General features: G+C 46.1%; 1 protein-coding gene across 3 annotated transcripts in view; it reads right to left on the reverse strand.

Annotated features, from left to right (window-relative positions):
* Positions 1 to 16,451, reverse strand: part of ADCY8 (adenylate cyclase 8) — a 222,353-nt gene that overhangs the window by 108,706 nt on the left and 97,196 nt on the right. For all 3 annotated transcript variants that reach the window (XM_078441781.2, XM_078441783.2, XM_078441782.2), the window contains exon 5: positions 11,880 to 12,007. In XM_078441781.2, coding sequence (XP_078297907.1) covers positions 11,880 to 12,007 — 128 coding nt within the window. The remainder of the gene's footprint in view (positions 1 to 11,879; positions 12,008 to 16,451) is intronic.

Here is a 16,451-nt window from a genome sequence, read left to right on the forward strand (position 1 = left end):
ATCACAAACGCAAATGCGACCTTGTCATTCTGTCACTCCCTTGATGAAAACTCTTTCCTGCCCTCCTATCCCCAGAGCCGTCTCCGAACAGAGCGCTTCCATCCCAGGGCTGAACGGGTTCGTCCAATGGCATGCAGGAAGAAAATGTTAGGACCCCATTTACAGCTCTTTAAAAATCTTCACCAAAATTTGATATATAGGTTGCTCTCAGTGATCTCACAGGGTCCACACCAGATGGTCCTCTGACTGCAGGCATGGACGAAGCTTCTTGAGAAAAGAAAGGACTGCTACTGTTGGAAGGTTTCCACAGGCACCCACATCCCTTCTTAACGTACAGAGCAGTTCAAACACTTTTAGTTTATGCGTTCAATGATGTTGTTTATGTAGAAAGAAATTCAAATGGTAGAATACAATACAGCTGACCCTTGAACTACGCCTGGAGATTCATGCCTTGTAAACAGTTGGGCTTAAAAACGTGACTCCCCTGACCCCCTTTTCTGAAAGAATAAACGAATGAACGATTCCACGTACAAAACTGAGTGTTCGTGTTCGCTCTTCCTAACAAACTATAAGATCGTACAAAGTTATTTAAATAGGAAGGTAAAATTGCAATGGGTTGAAAATATAGAAATATTGAAATAAATCAGATTCTAGGAAGGCAGCCATGGAAGACTGTCTGTGGCTAAAGAAACAGTCCTCATCCCTGGTGAAGAATCGGGTTTCTGGATTTAACTTTAACTTTGAAGTTAACACTATATAGTATCCACTGATGATGCTAATAGCAGAGGCCATGTGAAAAACCAGAAGGAGGCAAGAGAAGAAACAGCGTCCAGCACTTGAGAGGAGCATTTGAGCTCTGATCCTTTTCCCGTGAGTTTTTGTAAGGCAGGTCCCTGGGAGAGGTCCCCGGTGCTGTCTGCCAGCTGTGTTTAGTACCACAGGATCCAAGCAGGTGGGAGGATTGCACTTACCTGTACATTTCACGTTGCTTTCGGCCAACTAAATGTGAACAGAAGTGAAGGAACACGATTCACTTCCTTCACTTCCGGGAAGAGGCTTTAAGAACCTGAACAATCACACTCCTTGTCTTTTTTTTATCCCTCCTCCTTCTGTGTCAATCATCAATCAAGGACATTGGGGCAGCCTTCTAAACCAGAGTTCTTTTTTTTTTTTTAATTTTTTTAAATGTTTTATTTTATTTTTTGAGAGACAGAGAGACAGAGAGAGACAGAGTGTGAGCAGGGGAGGGGCAGAGAGAGAGGGAGGCACAGAATCCGAAGCAGGCTCCAGGCTTTGAACTGTCCACACAGAGCCTGATGCGGGGCTCGAACCCACGGGTGCGAGATCATGACCTGAGTTGAAATCGGACGCTCAACTGACTGAGCCACCCAGGTGCCCCAACCAGGGTTCTTTTTTTAAACATTTTTAAAATGCTTATTTACTTCGAGAGACAGAGCGAGAGAGGGGGAGGGGCAGAGAGAGCGAGCGAGAGACAGAATATCTAAAGAAAGCTCCATGCTGTCAGCACAGAGCCCAATGTGGGCTCAAACCCACAAACCTGGATATCATGACCTGAGCCCAAATCGAGAACCAGATGCTTAACCAACTGAGCCACCCAGGTGCCCCTAAACCAGGGCTCTTGAGTGAGGATGATGCACAGTGGTAACCTTCCACTCTCCCAACCCTCCCAGGGGGACAAGAAATGTGAGTGAAAACTATTTGCTGTTTTAAGACCCTGAGATTTGGTGGGATGTTTGTTACTTCAGCATAACCAGGGCTATGCTGACTGGCACAATCATTATTCCAACGTACCTTCTTCTCATTAACCCCTATGGTTGTAGGCGTTAATATGGGCTCTGCATGACCTTAGGCAAATTACTTAACTTCCTTCTATAAAATGGGGATCATAAGATCACTGTCAGGATTAAGTGCATAAATGCATGCAGAGTTGAGAAAGTGTGTGGCACAGATGTAGGACGAGTTGGTCGCTTATCACATATGAAGGGACTGCAGCCCAGGAAAGTAGAAGGATTTTCTTGTGGTCACAGAGCCGGTCAGCAGGATTCTTGGACCAAAGTGGTGTCTTCAAACCTCGGCCTCTTTGCAACACAGGTGCTGTATATGGCACCTGATCCTGGGTAAACAGCTCAGTCTGACCCTGAGTTTCAATGGTTACAAAATAAAGCTCTAGCAGATTGTTTTACTAACGGAGGCTTTGTGAGCCCCAAAGGAGGTAAAGGATGTTAAAATGCTTTGCCAACTAATTGTGAGGGACTGGGGAACAGCACACTGTGCTAATGCCATTAAGTAATTAACATGACACAGGGACTGTATGCGAAGGTCTTAATGAAAAGGCATTTAGGTCTTTTATTTTCTTTCACCAGGCAAAAATCGTAACAGGACCAAATTTCCTTATTGCGTTTTTTTTTCTTCCCTTTCTTTTTGTTCCGTCTGGGACTTGTCTCAAACGAAAGACAGCCATGAAACGGTGTGAAAGTAATGAATAATTTACAGGCATCGATCATCCTCCTTGGAAAGGCTACCCGGCAGTTGCACAGCACCTCAACCGTGTTTCAGGATCAGTGCTGGAGGGGACGGACATGGCACACGCCTGTATGTGTGTCGCGTACAGACACGGATGCGGACACCCCCACGCCGTGAGCGTTGCCGAGGCTAAAACAAACGGAATCTGCTCTGAGTTCCGAGTCTCGCCCACTTCCTCCACGGCGGAGCCCCAGGGATATTTTGCTGTGTCGCACCAGCCGCAGATCAAGAGAAAATGACTACAGATCACTTGCGTCCTAAACACCCGCACCTTCTCCTTCCTCCCCACCAACTCTGAGTTTCTGGAGGGCGAGGGTATGATCTTGTATTTCCACGTGGCCCAGACCTTAGCACAGCGCTGAGCGCATAGGGTCGGTCCATGCTCCAAAGTACTTCCTGAATTAAAGGCCACAGCTCAGAGACTTTTCTTGCTCTCTAGCCCCACGTGGTCCTCGGATGCTTCTGAGAGCCCTGGGAACCACAGGGATGGCTTTGGACCTGCCAGCTGGGGAGGCGGCAGCCCCCCCCCCCAACTCCCCCCTTCAAATAAAGCATCTCTGCTTCTCACGTTAAGCTTCCGTCTAACGTTTCTTTTAGGTAAAGAATGCACTGAATAATTATTATTAGTTTTTGGCTCTGCGCGGACAGCACGGAGCCTGCTTGGGATTCTCTCCTCTTTCTCTGCCCCTCCCCACCCTCAAGATAAATAAATAAAATAAAAACTCAAAGCGATAATAATTATTATTCGTTTTTGCAGCTGTATGTCAAGCTGGGGACCGATAACACAACAATAGACCCGCAAAAGTTTGAAAACGTCATTTCTTTTAAGGGTGTCGTTAAAGAGGAGAGGGCTCGGTAAGTGGCAGGGCATGAAAAAAACAAGACTTTTTCTTTTGATTCCAGGGCTTCAAATGGTTCTTTCTGAAGCCAGTTAATCAATCTGTAGAAGGTGCTGGAGGAATGACGGGAAGTATCATCTGGTAGCCATCACTGATCTGCGAATCAGACTCTCTCCACTGTTAAGTAAATGGATGAACAAAAAGACCAACTTCCACACGGGAGCAGTTGGCACCGTGGGAGGAAGGACGCCCAAGTCCTTGGCTTTGGGGGCAGAGACCGGAGTTCGAATGCTGGCTCTACCCCCTTGCTGCCTGCGGGAACTACAGCGAACGTATATTCCCCCTTCCCCTCTGGCAGTGGAAGTGGTGTGGGCTCCTCAACGCAAATCACTTCAACGCCACCGAGAGGCAGACTCCGCATTAAAGCAGGCCCAGATGTGAAGCTGGGTTTCCCCGCTCGCTGGCTGTGGGTCTCAGGCTGGGTGCCTTAGGCCCCACTTGCTGCCTTCTCAGGTGCAATGGGAAAGAGAAGGGGTCCTTTGTGGAACCGCTAGGACGCTTGGTAAAATCACGTACATAAAGCACTTAACCTGGTGTATTCGAACACCCCAAAAGAACGGCTGATACCGATTTTTGTTAGTAATACCGACTTGTAATTACAAAAGAATTAACACAGGTTGGGGTGCCTGCGTGGCTCAGTTGGTTAAGCGTCCAACTCTGAGTTTCAGCTCAGGTCATGATCTCACGGGTGGTGAGTTTAAGCCCTGAGTCAGGCTCTTGACAGTGTGGAGTCTGCTTGGGATTATCTCTCTCTCTGTGTGTATGCCCCTCCCCCGCTCATGCTTGCACTCTCTCTCTCTCTCTCTCTCTCTCTCTCTCAAAATAAATAAGCAAACTTTACACTCACAAGCATTTTCTTATACCACTGAATATTAATGTAAACCATGGTGCTTCATGGTTACCCGTTTTTCTATTTTGTAGTATGCCAAAAGTTATCCAACTATTTATTTGCCTTTGCATATACAGAGTCCATTGGACATGGCTCAGCATCTTTTATCTGCCACTTACAAGCCGTGTGCCATTGATCAGAAGTTACTTACCCTATCAGAGCTTCAGGTCCTTCCTCTGGAAAGTGGGGAAAGAAACAATAGTTCCCTCACAGGGTTTAGGTGAGGGGAGTTAGGAACTTTAGTATAGTGCCTGGCACATGCTGAAACTTCCACTAATCACAGCTTTATCAACTATTATTACTAGATATATTCAATCTCCACCATTGTACGTAATTTTTAAAAAAAAAAATCCTGTCCATGGACTGAAGAACACTCTGACTGCTACATCTTTAAGAGGAGAGGGGGCTTTATGGCTGCTGTAGATAATGGTATTTCAGAACAAAGAGACAGGGGGCATTAGGGGGACAGAAAAAGAGACAGTGATTGGTAGAGGAGGGGAAGGAAAGAAGGCAGGAAGGAGGAAAAGAAGGAAGAAAGGAAGGAAGAAAGGTGGGAAGGAGGGAAGGAAGGGAGGGAAGAAGGGAAGGAAAGAAGGATGGAAGGAAGGTGGGAAGGAGGGAAGGAGGGAGGGTGAGAAGAAAGGAAGGAGGGAGGGAAGGAGGGAAGGAAGGAAGGAAAGAAGGAAGGAAGGAAGGAAAGAAAGAAGGAAGAAAGGTGGGAAGGAGGGAAGGATGGAAGAAAGGATGGAAGGAAAGAAGGAGGGAGGGAGGAAGGGAAGGAAGGAAGGAAGGAAGGAAGGAAGGAAGTTAGGAAGGAAGAAGGGAAGGAAGAAAGGAAGGAGGGGAGGAGAAGGAAAGAAGGAGGGAGGAAGGAAAGAAAGAAGAAAGAAGGAAGAAAGGTGGGAAGGAAGGAAGGATGGAAGGAAGGAAGGAGGAAAAGAAGGAAGAAAGGAAGGAAGAAAGGTGGGAAGGAGGGAAGGAAGGGAGGGAGGAAGGGAAGGAAAGAAGGATGGAAGGAAGGTGGGAAGGAGGGAAGGAGGGAGGGTGAGAAGAAAGGAAGGAGGGAGGGAGGAAGGGAAGGAAGGAAGTTAGGAAGGAAGAAAGGAAGAAGGGAAGGAAGAAAGGAAGGAGGGAGGGAGAAGGAAAGAAGGAGGGAGGAAAGAAGGGAAAAAAGGGAAGGAAGGAAGGAAGGAAAGAGGGAGTGAGGGTGGGAGAGAAGGAAGGAAGGAAGGAAGGAAGAAAGGAAGGAAAGAAAGAAATAAGGAGGGAAGGAAGGGGCAATGATGGGAGAGTGGAGAAAAAGAGCTCAAAAGAAATACAAGAAACAGAGAGAGACTTAGCAGGAGACACCAGGAGGGGGCCTGGGCATTTCTGCCCCCAGGAAGGGCGGCAAAAACTGTTTCTCACTCCTTGTCCTGCTGTGTGGCTTGGCAGGGCAACTCCACCACAGGGATTAAGATCTTTGCTCCAAGTAACTGTTGGGGACCAGCCAGTTCCTGCTCGCCATGCTGGTGTCATTCTATGACTTTTTAGCAAAGGCGCTGAGAAGACCAGACTCCGCAGTCTTCATGAAGATTCATCCAGGAAACCTTTTCAGATCATGAACAAGGATACTGCCTGTAGCAGCCCACCTTACCCCTGCGTCTTCTCAGCTCTAAAGCCTCCCCCAAAATAGACCCGGGGCGTGTGAAGGGGAGCCCCCTGGAGCCACTTTGCAATATATTTAATGGAACTATTATCTAAGCCTATTTTAATGAATTTAATTTTATGAACAGACATGCATGAAATGGTATTAAGTGCTTCATGAGACATAAAGTTACACTCAATCACTTTTTTTTTTGCCATTCATCTAGCTAATACCAGGTTTCTAAAATCAAGCATTCTTGATGGAATGGATTTACGATGAGGCTTGATTAAGGCTTACGATCTTGTTATTCTCAGATGTTAACTGACGTCCCCTCCCTCTCGGTATCGGTTCTGCTAATTTATCAGGGATGTATGGACAGTCTCTTGACCTGTGTGTTGAACCTTCGGCTATTAATGGGAGGTTTCAGACATCAGAAGCCATTGCAGAAGCCTGGAGGTGAGAGGCGGGGCATTAAGACAGTGAAGGCCAATGGCTTCGGAGTCAGAAGGTTCCAGATGGGTGTTCCTTGTTCTGCCACTGAATGGTTGTGTGATTTTGTGCAATTACACAAACACTGTAAGCTCTAGTTTCCTCTCTGGTAAAAGCAGAGGCCAACTTTCAGAGTTTCAACGAGTCAGGATGTACCTGTAGAACTATACTGGTTGGTAATGGCTGCCATCCATTCTGATTGGCTGCCCTGGACTATTCCGTACTGTGGTCACACGAGTGGTTCAGTATTTTGCCTACGACCCCTGCCTACCTCTTAGGATCGTTGTGAGGACTTAATGAGATCATGCACGTAAAACACTTATCTCTGTGCTTGGCAAGTAGCATCGTAGGTGGTCAATAAACCCTATTATCATTATTTTCCAAGAACAGAATAGAAAATGTAAGAAAGGAATAGGTTTCTATAACTTAACTGAGCCAAATTTTCCGGTGTCCAAACTCAGCCTTAACTGCAAGGTTCTATTAAAAAATATGTGGACGGTCATAATGTGCCTGTTATTTGAGTTTTCAAAATCCATTTGAGTTTTCGAAAGAATACTCTGAGGTTGGATCTTACGATCCTCGTTTTGCAGCAGAGTCCCTGCAGGCTCTGAGAAGTCAAGTCACACTTGTCCACGGTCACACACCCAATAACAGGAAGGAGCAGAAACCAGATGAGGTCTGCTGACTGCAGGCCAAGGGCTCATTCCATACATACGCTCGACCCGTTGCCCGTAAGTCACCATTCATTCAGGGAACACCGCCATGGTCGGCATGACCCAGCAACAGACTCTATCTTCAGTAAAGTGGAATCCCGTCCCAAATCCCTGGAGCACTGTCAACTGATAAATAAGTTCACTATTCTGATCCACGTCTGGTTTAATTTAAATGTTTACATCACGTATTGTCTCTTGCGGAGACGCTCGGGCTCGCCGGCTCGAATCGTATCGCTCTTCCCTTGTTGTCTCGCAAGGTCACCAACTATCTGTGCACTAACTAGTGATCATCAAGGGCCTGCTTCAAATGCTGAAGACACACACACACACTTGCACAAATTCACACATGTGCACAAACACACGCCTGCACACGTGTACAGGCACGTATGTGCACGCACATGCATGCACACACCCACACACTACACGTGTGCACACACACATTCCAGACACACACGTATACGTAAACACTGCACTTCTATACATATACACGTGCACACATTCACGCACACACAGGGCTTCTGCCATTCTTAACAGCTGGGAAGGCATATTGTTGACACCTTTCTTTCCAGGAAAACACCTCTATTTTCCCATCAAAAAGACTAGAGTGGAGATACCTCTGGAAAAGACAAAAGGCAGGGGAAATGACTTTGGTCACACTCGTTCTTCTGACTGCCTCGACCCTCGCTCACTTGGGAATCCTGCCTAGTGTTCTAACCAGCAGCAGCTGACCGTGTCCTCTCCTGGTTTGGGCACCTGTCCTCAGCAGTCTGGGATCACAGGACGACCTCCATCCCGTATTCAGACTCATCTGTGAATAAGGTTCAGGATCCTTTTGAGAGCTGGTTTGCCATTTGTGCAAAGGTTGTAAATCTCAACCAACAAAGGAACTACTGGAGCTCTTGGGATCTACAGACCCAGGATCCAGATGCCATCTGGCCATCAGAGCACCGGCCCCTCACTGCGCACTCTGGGGACCACGGTGGGACCCCAACTCTTTGAGGAAATGCCAAAAAAGGCACAAGGAGAGACCTTGACAAGGTGGGGACAATACCTCGAAGAGGGATCGATCTCTGATGACAAATATAGGGGGCAGTCATCAAGTCTGCAAACACCATTCAATAAATGGCTTATTTTCATTACACAACAACACGCGTAGTACGATGTTATGAATGCTTCCAGACCTTATGACTTCTAGTAAGTTCTCCAGTTGGAACAAGTGCCTTTGGGTCTGAAGAAAAAGTTGCATCTTGTGTAAATGATGGTTAAGATTGTGAACTTTTTGATACAGTTATGGAAATGAGATTCTCTTCTACACACATTCAGAAATACTGCCTGCCCGTCGTTCCTCAGTCCGGCAACAGCAGACAGCAAGAGTGGAAGCTCTAGAAGTCTGAACCTACTGCAACTAAAGTTGCCTAATTCCAGTGTTCTTATTTATTCCCCCGCATCATGTTTTCTTGCTAACTGGAAGAATTAATTTTGGACCTCCAGTCACCTCTCTTGTAATCAAGGAGTGTTTGAATATTAATAGACTCTGAGTTATGCAGTTTAAAAAATCCTACTGAACTGTCTTATTCTTAAAGAGTAAAAGTAGCCTTAATAAACTGATGAGAGAAAGCCCTCGAGTCATTTCAACGCATCCAAACCTGACCTCTCACTGACCTAGTCCGGAACTCCAGAAAGGAGACCTTACACTGGACAAAATGGTCAGGAGGAATGAAGTCTTTTCCAGAGAGATAAATGACCATGTTGTAAGTATGTTAAGCATTTTGATGATCGCTGTTCATCTCTTCTGCAAAACCCTCTCTGCAGCGTTTCTGCTGTTTACGCTCAAGATACAAACTCCCATGGAAAGTCTATGGATGAATAGATAGAGAAGATGTGGTATGTATATACATGCACATGTACATCTACGTATACGTAATGGAACATTACTCAGCCTTAAAAAGAGAAGGAAACCCTACCATTTGTACCAACAAGGATGAGTCTGGAGGGCATTACGCAACGTGAAATAAGCCAGACAAAGAAAGACAAATACTGTGTATGTGAAATCTAAAACAAAAAAGCCACATTTATAGAAACAGAGTAGAAAGGTGGTTGCCAGGGCTGGGGGCGGGTGGGGGAAATGGGGTGATATTGGTCAAGGGGACAGACTTGTAGTTATAAGAGGAGTAAGCTCTGAGGACTTAACGTACAGCACGGTGATGACAGTGAATGATGCTGTAGCGTATACCTGAAATTTGCCAGAAGGGTAGAACTCAAGTGGGCTCACCAAAAACACGAGAAAAAGACCACTAAGTGAGGCAATGGATGCTCACTAACTAACTTGCCTTTGTAATTATTCCACAACGTACACGTACATTAAAGCAGCACGCTCTGCACTTTAGACCCATGCAATTTTTTTTTTGTCCACGATTTCACCATAAAAAATTAAATTAAATTAAAAGGAAAGTCTGTGGCACTTGCTGGGATGAGCACTGGGTGTTGGATGTAAGTGATGACTCACCGAGTTCTCTTGCAATCATTATGGCACTGTGTCAACGACACAGCGATGTGAACTACGTTAACATATGTTACGTTCTGTTAACTAACTTGGACTTAAATGAAAAATTAAATTAAATTAAGTCTAATTAAATTAAATTAAATTTTTAACTTAAAAAAAGGAAGCCTTTTTGTGATGTGGGTGATCAAAAATCACAGCTTTTCAGAACTGGCAGAGACTTCAGAGCTGGTCTGGCCCAATCTCCTCATTTCACAGACAGCAAATCCACGTTATCACCCAGGGTGATGACACCCACGGGTGAGAGAAAGACACCCACGACACGTTGATCACTGTACTTCTAGGGATTAGTATGGTGGCACCCGACACGTGGCAGAGCTCCACAGATTCTTTGTTGGCTGACCTACGGATTGGCCGGTAGAACAAACTTCACACACCTAACAAGTTGTAGAATGCACACAAAACATAGAGCCTTCGGGGTGTCCTGGGGCCTTCCTTGAAGCCAGCTAGAATATTACAATTCACCCTAGTTTTCAGGGCAAGACTCGCCAGTGTCCAAATTAATAGCCAAGAAGCACCTGCAGCCTTTTCCATCGACCAAAAGGGAACTTTGGGCTGGAACTTTTGGGCTCCTCTCTCCACAGGCCGTGGAGGAGACAACTTCTGAATTGCTGTCAAAGAGGGGGCGTGTCCTGTCACTCTCCACCTGTCTACTTGGACTTAGGGATGGTGATGGTTGGATTTGCATCATACACCCCATAGCAAAGCACCACGTCACCTTGACTGGCCCTGGTCATGGGTTGGTCCCAGAGGTGGGAGCCTAGGGGTCAGCCAGCATATCTGCCCACCGGGAATGTGATCTATGGCCAAGTCTTGAAATGACCAGTGTCACATCAATGAAGGAAAATCACATTTAGAGAAAGAGCTTCTGTCCTCTTCTTAATTAGAGGGCCACACAGCATTTCCTGATGTCAAGAGACCTCTTCCCTAAACCTGAATGAAGTCAGGGATCTATCAGCAGGTCGAAGGAGCCCAGGCACACCGTGTTGGGCATGGTCAGGCTCTAGAAAGGGAGGCTCCAACTGCATAGATCCCTCCTGCCCACTCTGGGTTTGGTCCCGGGAGCCAGCAGTTGGGCTGAGCCTTCAGAGGAGAATATGTGTGGGGTTCAGGAGTTGTTCTCCTGCTGTTCTTGAATCCAGATGGACAAGGCCAATGGTCACAAACATGGCTGCTAGACCACACAACCGAGGCGTGAGTTCACGAAAGAATATCCTGGCCTGTTAATGGCAGGATTCTCCTTCCCTTGTAAGATGAAGGCATGAGCCACAGAGAAGACTTCAGCCCACGTACCTTCCTTACTCTCTCTGTTGTGGTTGGGAAAGGCTGTAATGCTTGGAGGCTCTGCAACCACATTTAGAAGCTCAAGGGGAGCTCTGGCAACACGGAGCATCTGTCCCAGAGCCACAGTCTAATTCCAAAATCCTTGACCTCGATCCCTCCTGCCTTTTTGATTAAGCTTCTATTTACCAGATACACTGACCAAAGCAAAAGCACCCAGGAAACCAACCACGGCGGTGCCCCTACAATGATTTCCTGTGGGCCTCAGGCTACAGTGCAACCCTTATCATGGCTGAGAAGGCCCTGTGGGCCCTGCCTGGTCTCAGTCTGCAGTCCATCTGTCCTGGCCCTCTCCTCCCTAGGCTTCACCGGCTGTCACTGCAGCATGTCCCGATTCCCCATATGTCCAGCTGTGCCCCAAACTCCTCCAGGGTCTGATATCCGCTCCCCTTTCCGAAAACAGCTTGGCTCTACTCTGGAAGGCCTTTTCCAGCACCCTGGCCCAAAGGAGCTGCTCCTCCTCTGTTCCCCTTGACGCACCCTGGTTTGGATTCATCTCAGAACTTACGGTACCATACTGAGTAACCTTCCCGAAGTCAAGCACCACGCTCATCTCGGTCCTCGATGTATCCCCACAAGGACATTGGTAATACAAATTTGCTGCACGAGTCATTGAAAGCGAGGCAGAGATAGAACATGATGAAGCTGGCAGGTTCACCGGTTCGTGCGGGAGAACTAACGGCCATGCAGGTTTCATGACATAAGTCAAGGGGCGTCACCATTCAACACACGCGTGATCTACCACAAAGGATAGATGGGGTGGTTCGTCTCTGTGCCCACTGAAGGCCTGGGAATTACGGAGGAGACCCCGGATTACCTGATGGTTTTGATCATGCTGAGGCCCATTTCAACGCAGCAGTGGGCGTGGTCCTGGCGGGGCTCTGGAAGCCCTGAAACACAGTAGTAACAGTCCCCCAGGATTTTAATGCGAAGGCAGTGATGCTCCTGGAAGGAACAGGGTGGAGAGGAGAGGACTGAGTGAGCAGACAGGCAAGTGCTCCTGAAAGTCTCCTGAAAGAGGGCAGTGGAGTCAAGCGGTCTTCACCCTGGGGGCAGAGCACCTACCTTTGAAATGAGCTTCTATTATTTTGCTAAAATATTGGGGAGGTACCCTAAATAAGGGTTTCAGGGGTTCAGCAGTGGAATGGAGTCATTCAAAAACACTGGATTTTGAGTCCAACAGATACAGGGCTATATCCCGGCTCTGTCACATGCTAGCCTTCTGATGAACACTCATCATACGGGCAGGCCTGGCAAAGAATGGGCACGGTCAGTGTTCCTCTGTGAATCCTGCATCTCGATGTTTTTGTGCAGGACGAGTCTCTGAATGAACACGTTTCAGCAATCTTTAGCTCAATAATAAGCACTTAAAAGTATAAATCATTCAGCGATGCCTGTTCTTTCAACTCTAGCACCTTAAGAAGAAGGGCTGATTATGTCCTACATATCCTTTTATTCATGTACCAATTCACAGGCTCGCTCACTGGAAAAAACGTCTATAGGGCATCATGGTAGGTCAAGCGTTGGCCCTGACACAAAGACGATGAATAACAACCCCTACGATGCAGCATAGACTAAACAGACATAACCCTTACAACAACCTTGTGAAGTAGGTACAATGCTTTTATTTCACAGGTGGTGAGGGTGACACAGTTGTTTGGTAGATTGACAAGTTGCCTCATCTATAAAATGGTAAACGAATGGGACTTCACCGTGTGACGGTGAGGATGGGTGATACGATGCAAGGCTTACTACAGGGTCCGGCAGAAAGGGGGCCTGTGTCTGTGATGAAGAGGTGGACTTCTGACCCAGTGTTCTCACATCATGGACAGATGACTTTCCCTTCTGTCTTCTCTAGATACACGGACGGGGCTGAATGACCTCTGACAATGCATCCCAGATCTGAAGTCGAAAAGATTTATGGGCTTTTTGGGTGAGAGGCTCTCCTTTGGAGACCGGGGTCCAAGGGCAGAGAAGGAGGGGCAAAGACAGAAAGGGGCCCATTGAGACACCAGCAGCCCAGTGGATACCTTGGTTATCAACCTATACAGCACCACGTTGGCTTCCTGACCTGATCACGGATTCAGCCATTGTGTTTGGGTGACGAACGAAGGAAATCGCTCTCCCAGTAAAAACCCCAAATATCAGAGAGGGAAAAGAGGCTCAGAAATGGCTTTGGTGCTTCTCCATCTGGATCAGACGGCCAGGGCTTTGCCAACCTTCCCAAGTGGGGCACAGCTGCGATCCTTAGAGCTCTGATGGCACGCACGGCCGTCCCAGTGTTATTTTTAGGAGCTTGCGGTTCCTGTCTTTGGCTGCTCTGATGCGGCTAATTTGGCAAGACAGTTTCTGGTGAGGTCTGATCAAGAAGGGAAGCTTACGACCTTCAGCTGTTTCTTCTAAGACCCCTAGTGGTATGTGTGGAACAGAACCAGAGAGCACTTGTTCTATGGGTCTTGGCATTTTCCAGATTTGTGGCATCCATGGGACAGTTCTAAGAAAAAGAGGACCTGGGGACTATTCTAGGGTTCAATTTTATATTTTGCCAAAGAATTATGAAAAATTCATCAACAAACAAAATAACAACCCAAGCACCATCCACTGTACCCATGGCTTTATTAAAAAAAAGGGCATTTTTAACACGAAAAAAGTAAAAATACATTCCTAAGAGACAGGAAAGTTTCTTGAACTAAATAAATTATTATAAAAACTCACTACATTGCAGATAAATATAACATGGATGTATTTTATCTCATGGCCACACACTTAACTTCCTGACATTTGTTGTCAAAGAGCATTTGAGAACCACTGATGGAACAAATCCCTCATTTGTTTTTTCAATAATTTTTTAAAAATTCTTTAGAGAGAAAGAGGGAGATAGAGCATGAGCAGGACAGAGGGGGGAGAGAGAGAGAGAGAGAGAGAGAGAGAGAGAGAATCTTAAGTAGGCTTCACGTTCAGCATGAAGCCCAACACGGGGTTCAATTCCCTGCCCCTGGGATCATGACCTGAACTGAAATCAAGAGTCAGATGCTTTAACAGATTAAGCCATCCAAGCACCCCTAAATCCCTTATTTGGATTTTGCTGAGGACACTGAGGCTGGGGGCTCAGGACGTGATTTCAACTAGCCACACTCCTTGGGGCAGAATCAGCTGTGGTGGTAGTCAGGAGCAATGGTAGTCAGGAGTTGGGATCGTTGGCAGTGGAGGGAGGAGGGAAAGGGTAGAGCAGGAAATACTTTGGTCTAAGAATCCAACATCCACATTCTGGTCAAATTTACCAGCTGTCTGACTTTGGATAAATCACTGAAGCCACTGATAGGTGAGTTTCAATTCCCCATACAGGAAACGTGTCACAATAACCCATCTTGTTCTTGATACATAACAAAGTAAGAATGGCCATCAGTTAGCAACAGTAGCAGTGACAACAAACACCTGGAAACAGCCATCCGAGCGTTCAACGATCTTTCTTCCTTTGAGTCTTATCATAACTCTGAGCACGGGAGGGCAGGGAGGATTTACATCTGTTTTTAAATATGAAAATTTCAGTATGAAAGGAAATATGTGAAAATTTCCCTGTGCCACAAATCAGCTGGCTAAAAGTAATGATATGGCAACATTTCGTTGTTTTTAACGGCTAAAGTAATATTCCTTTATGTATATACAGACCGCATCTTCTTTATGTATTCATCAGTGGATGGACATTTGGGCTGTTTCCATAGTTGGGCTATTGTAAATAATGCTGCTATAAACACCAGGGCACATGTTTCCCTTTGAATGAGTATTTTTGTAGTTTTTGGATAAATGCCTAGTAGTATAATTGCTGGGTCACAGGGCAGTTCTATGTTTAATCTTTTGAGGAAGCTCCATAATGTTTTCCCCAGTGGCTGCATCACTTTGTGTTCCTACTAACAGTGCGGGAGGGTTCCCTTTTCTCCACGTCCTCACCAACACCTACTGCTTCTTGTGTTGTTGGTGTCAGCCATTCTGACAGGGGTGAGGAGTATCTCCTCGTGGTTTTGATTTGTATTTCCCTGATGATGAGTGATGGTGAGCATCTTTCATGTGTCTGTTAGCCCTCTGGATGTCTTCTTTGGAGAAATGTCTATTTAATCTTCTGCTCATTTTTTAATTAGATGACGTGGCTTGGGGGTGTTGAGTTTGTGAAGTTCTTTGTATATTTAGGATACTAATCCTTTGTCAGAGATGTCATTTGTAAATATTTTCTCCCGTTCTGTAGGTTGCCTTTTAGGTTTGTTCGTTGTTTCCTTCGCTGTGCAGAAGCTTTTCATCTTGATGACCGATGAATGAATAAAGAAGAAGCAGTGTATATATACACAAGGGAGTATTATTCAGCCATAGAGAATGAAATCTTGCCATTTGCAGCAACATGGATGGAGCTGGAGAGTAGAATGCTAAGTGAACTAAGTCCGTCAAAGAAAGAAAAATGCCATATAATTCCACTCACATGTGGAATTTAAGACAACAAATGAGCAATGGAGGGAAAAAAGGAGAAAGACAAACCAAGAAATAGACTCAACTCAAGGGAACAAACGATAACTACCAGAGGGGAGAGGGGTGGCGGGGATGGGTGAAACAGGTGACGGGGATCAGGAGGGCACTTGCGATGTGCACGGGGTGAAGTGTTGAATCGCTGTCGTGTATACCTGAAACTAATTTTACGCTGTATGTGAACGAACTGGAATTTAAATAAAAACTCCAAAAACTAAACGTTATGGGCCGTAGGTGATAATTCACCGACTCTTAATCAGTGGCTTTTCCATGAAAACAGAGGTAAAAGCATTTTGGAAACACTTACGTAGGGAAAGGAGGCAGCATTTACTGAGCACATACTATGTGCCAGGCTACGTGTTAAACGCGTAACATTTATGCCGGTGAGTCTCCACGACCACGTTTTGAGCCGTGCCATTTCCCCAATGGCTCAAGGAAGCGAAGGTCATGAAGCAAGTAAGAGGGAGAATGGGAATTCACACTCAGGTCGATCTGACTTTTGTATGCCATGCTGTCTCTACGAAACTGAAGAAAACATGGCGGTGTCCAGGATGTAGATCTCCTGACAAAACTGTGTTTCGGAAGGAAACTGTGTAAAATGCTTTATTACCCTTCTGGTGCAGACACACACAATGTGGTGAATATATTTGTGCCCAGGGTCCATTTTTCTTGTAAACAAAACGTGAGGCTTGCAGCCTCTTTGAAAAATTTGAGCCCCAAATAAATGGCGCGTGTGTGTGTGCGCGTGTGTGCGCGCGTGTGTGTGAAATATAAATATATAAATATATAAATATATATGTACACGGAAAACAGGTCTTATCTGTGAAGTTCTGTCCATTTGCAAGCACATTTTTCTGATCAATTCCTGTGAGCTGTT

The sequence above is a fragment of the Panthera onca genome, chromosome F2, assembly GCF_046562875.1.
Source record: "Panthera onca isolate mPanOnc1 chromosome F2, mPanOnc1 haplotype 2, whole genome shotgun sequence".
Lineage (NCBI taxonomy): Eukaryota > Metazoa > Chordata > Mammalia > Carnivora > Felidae > Panthera > Panthera onca.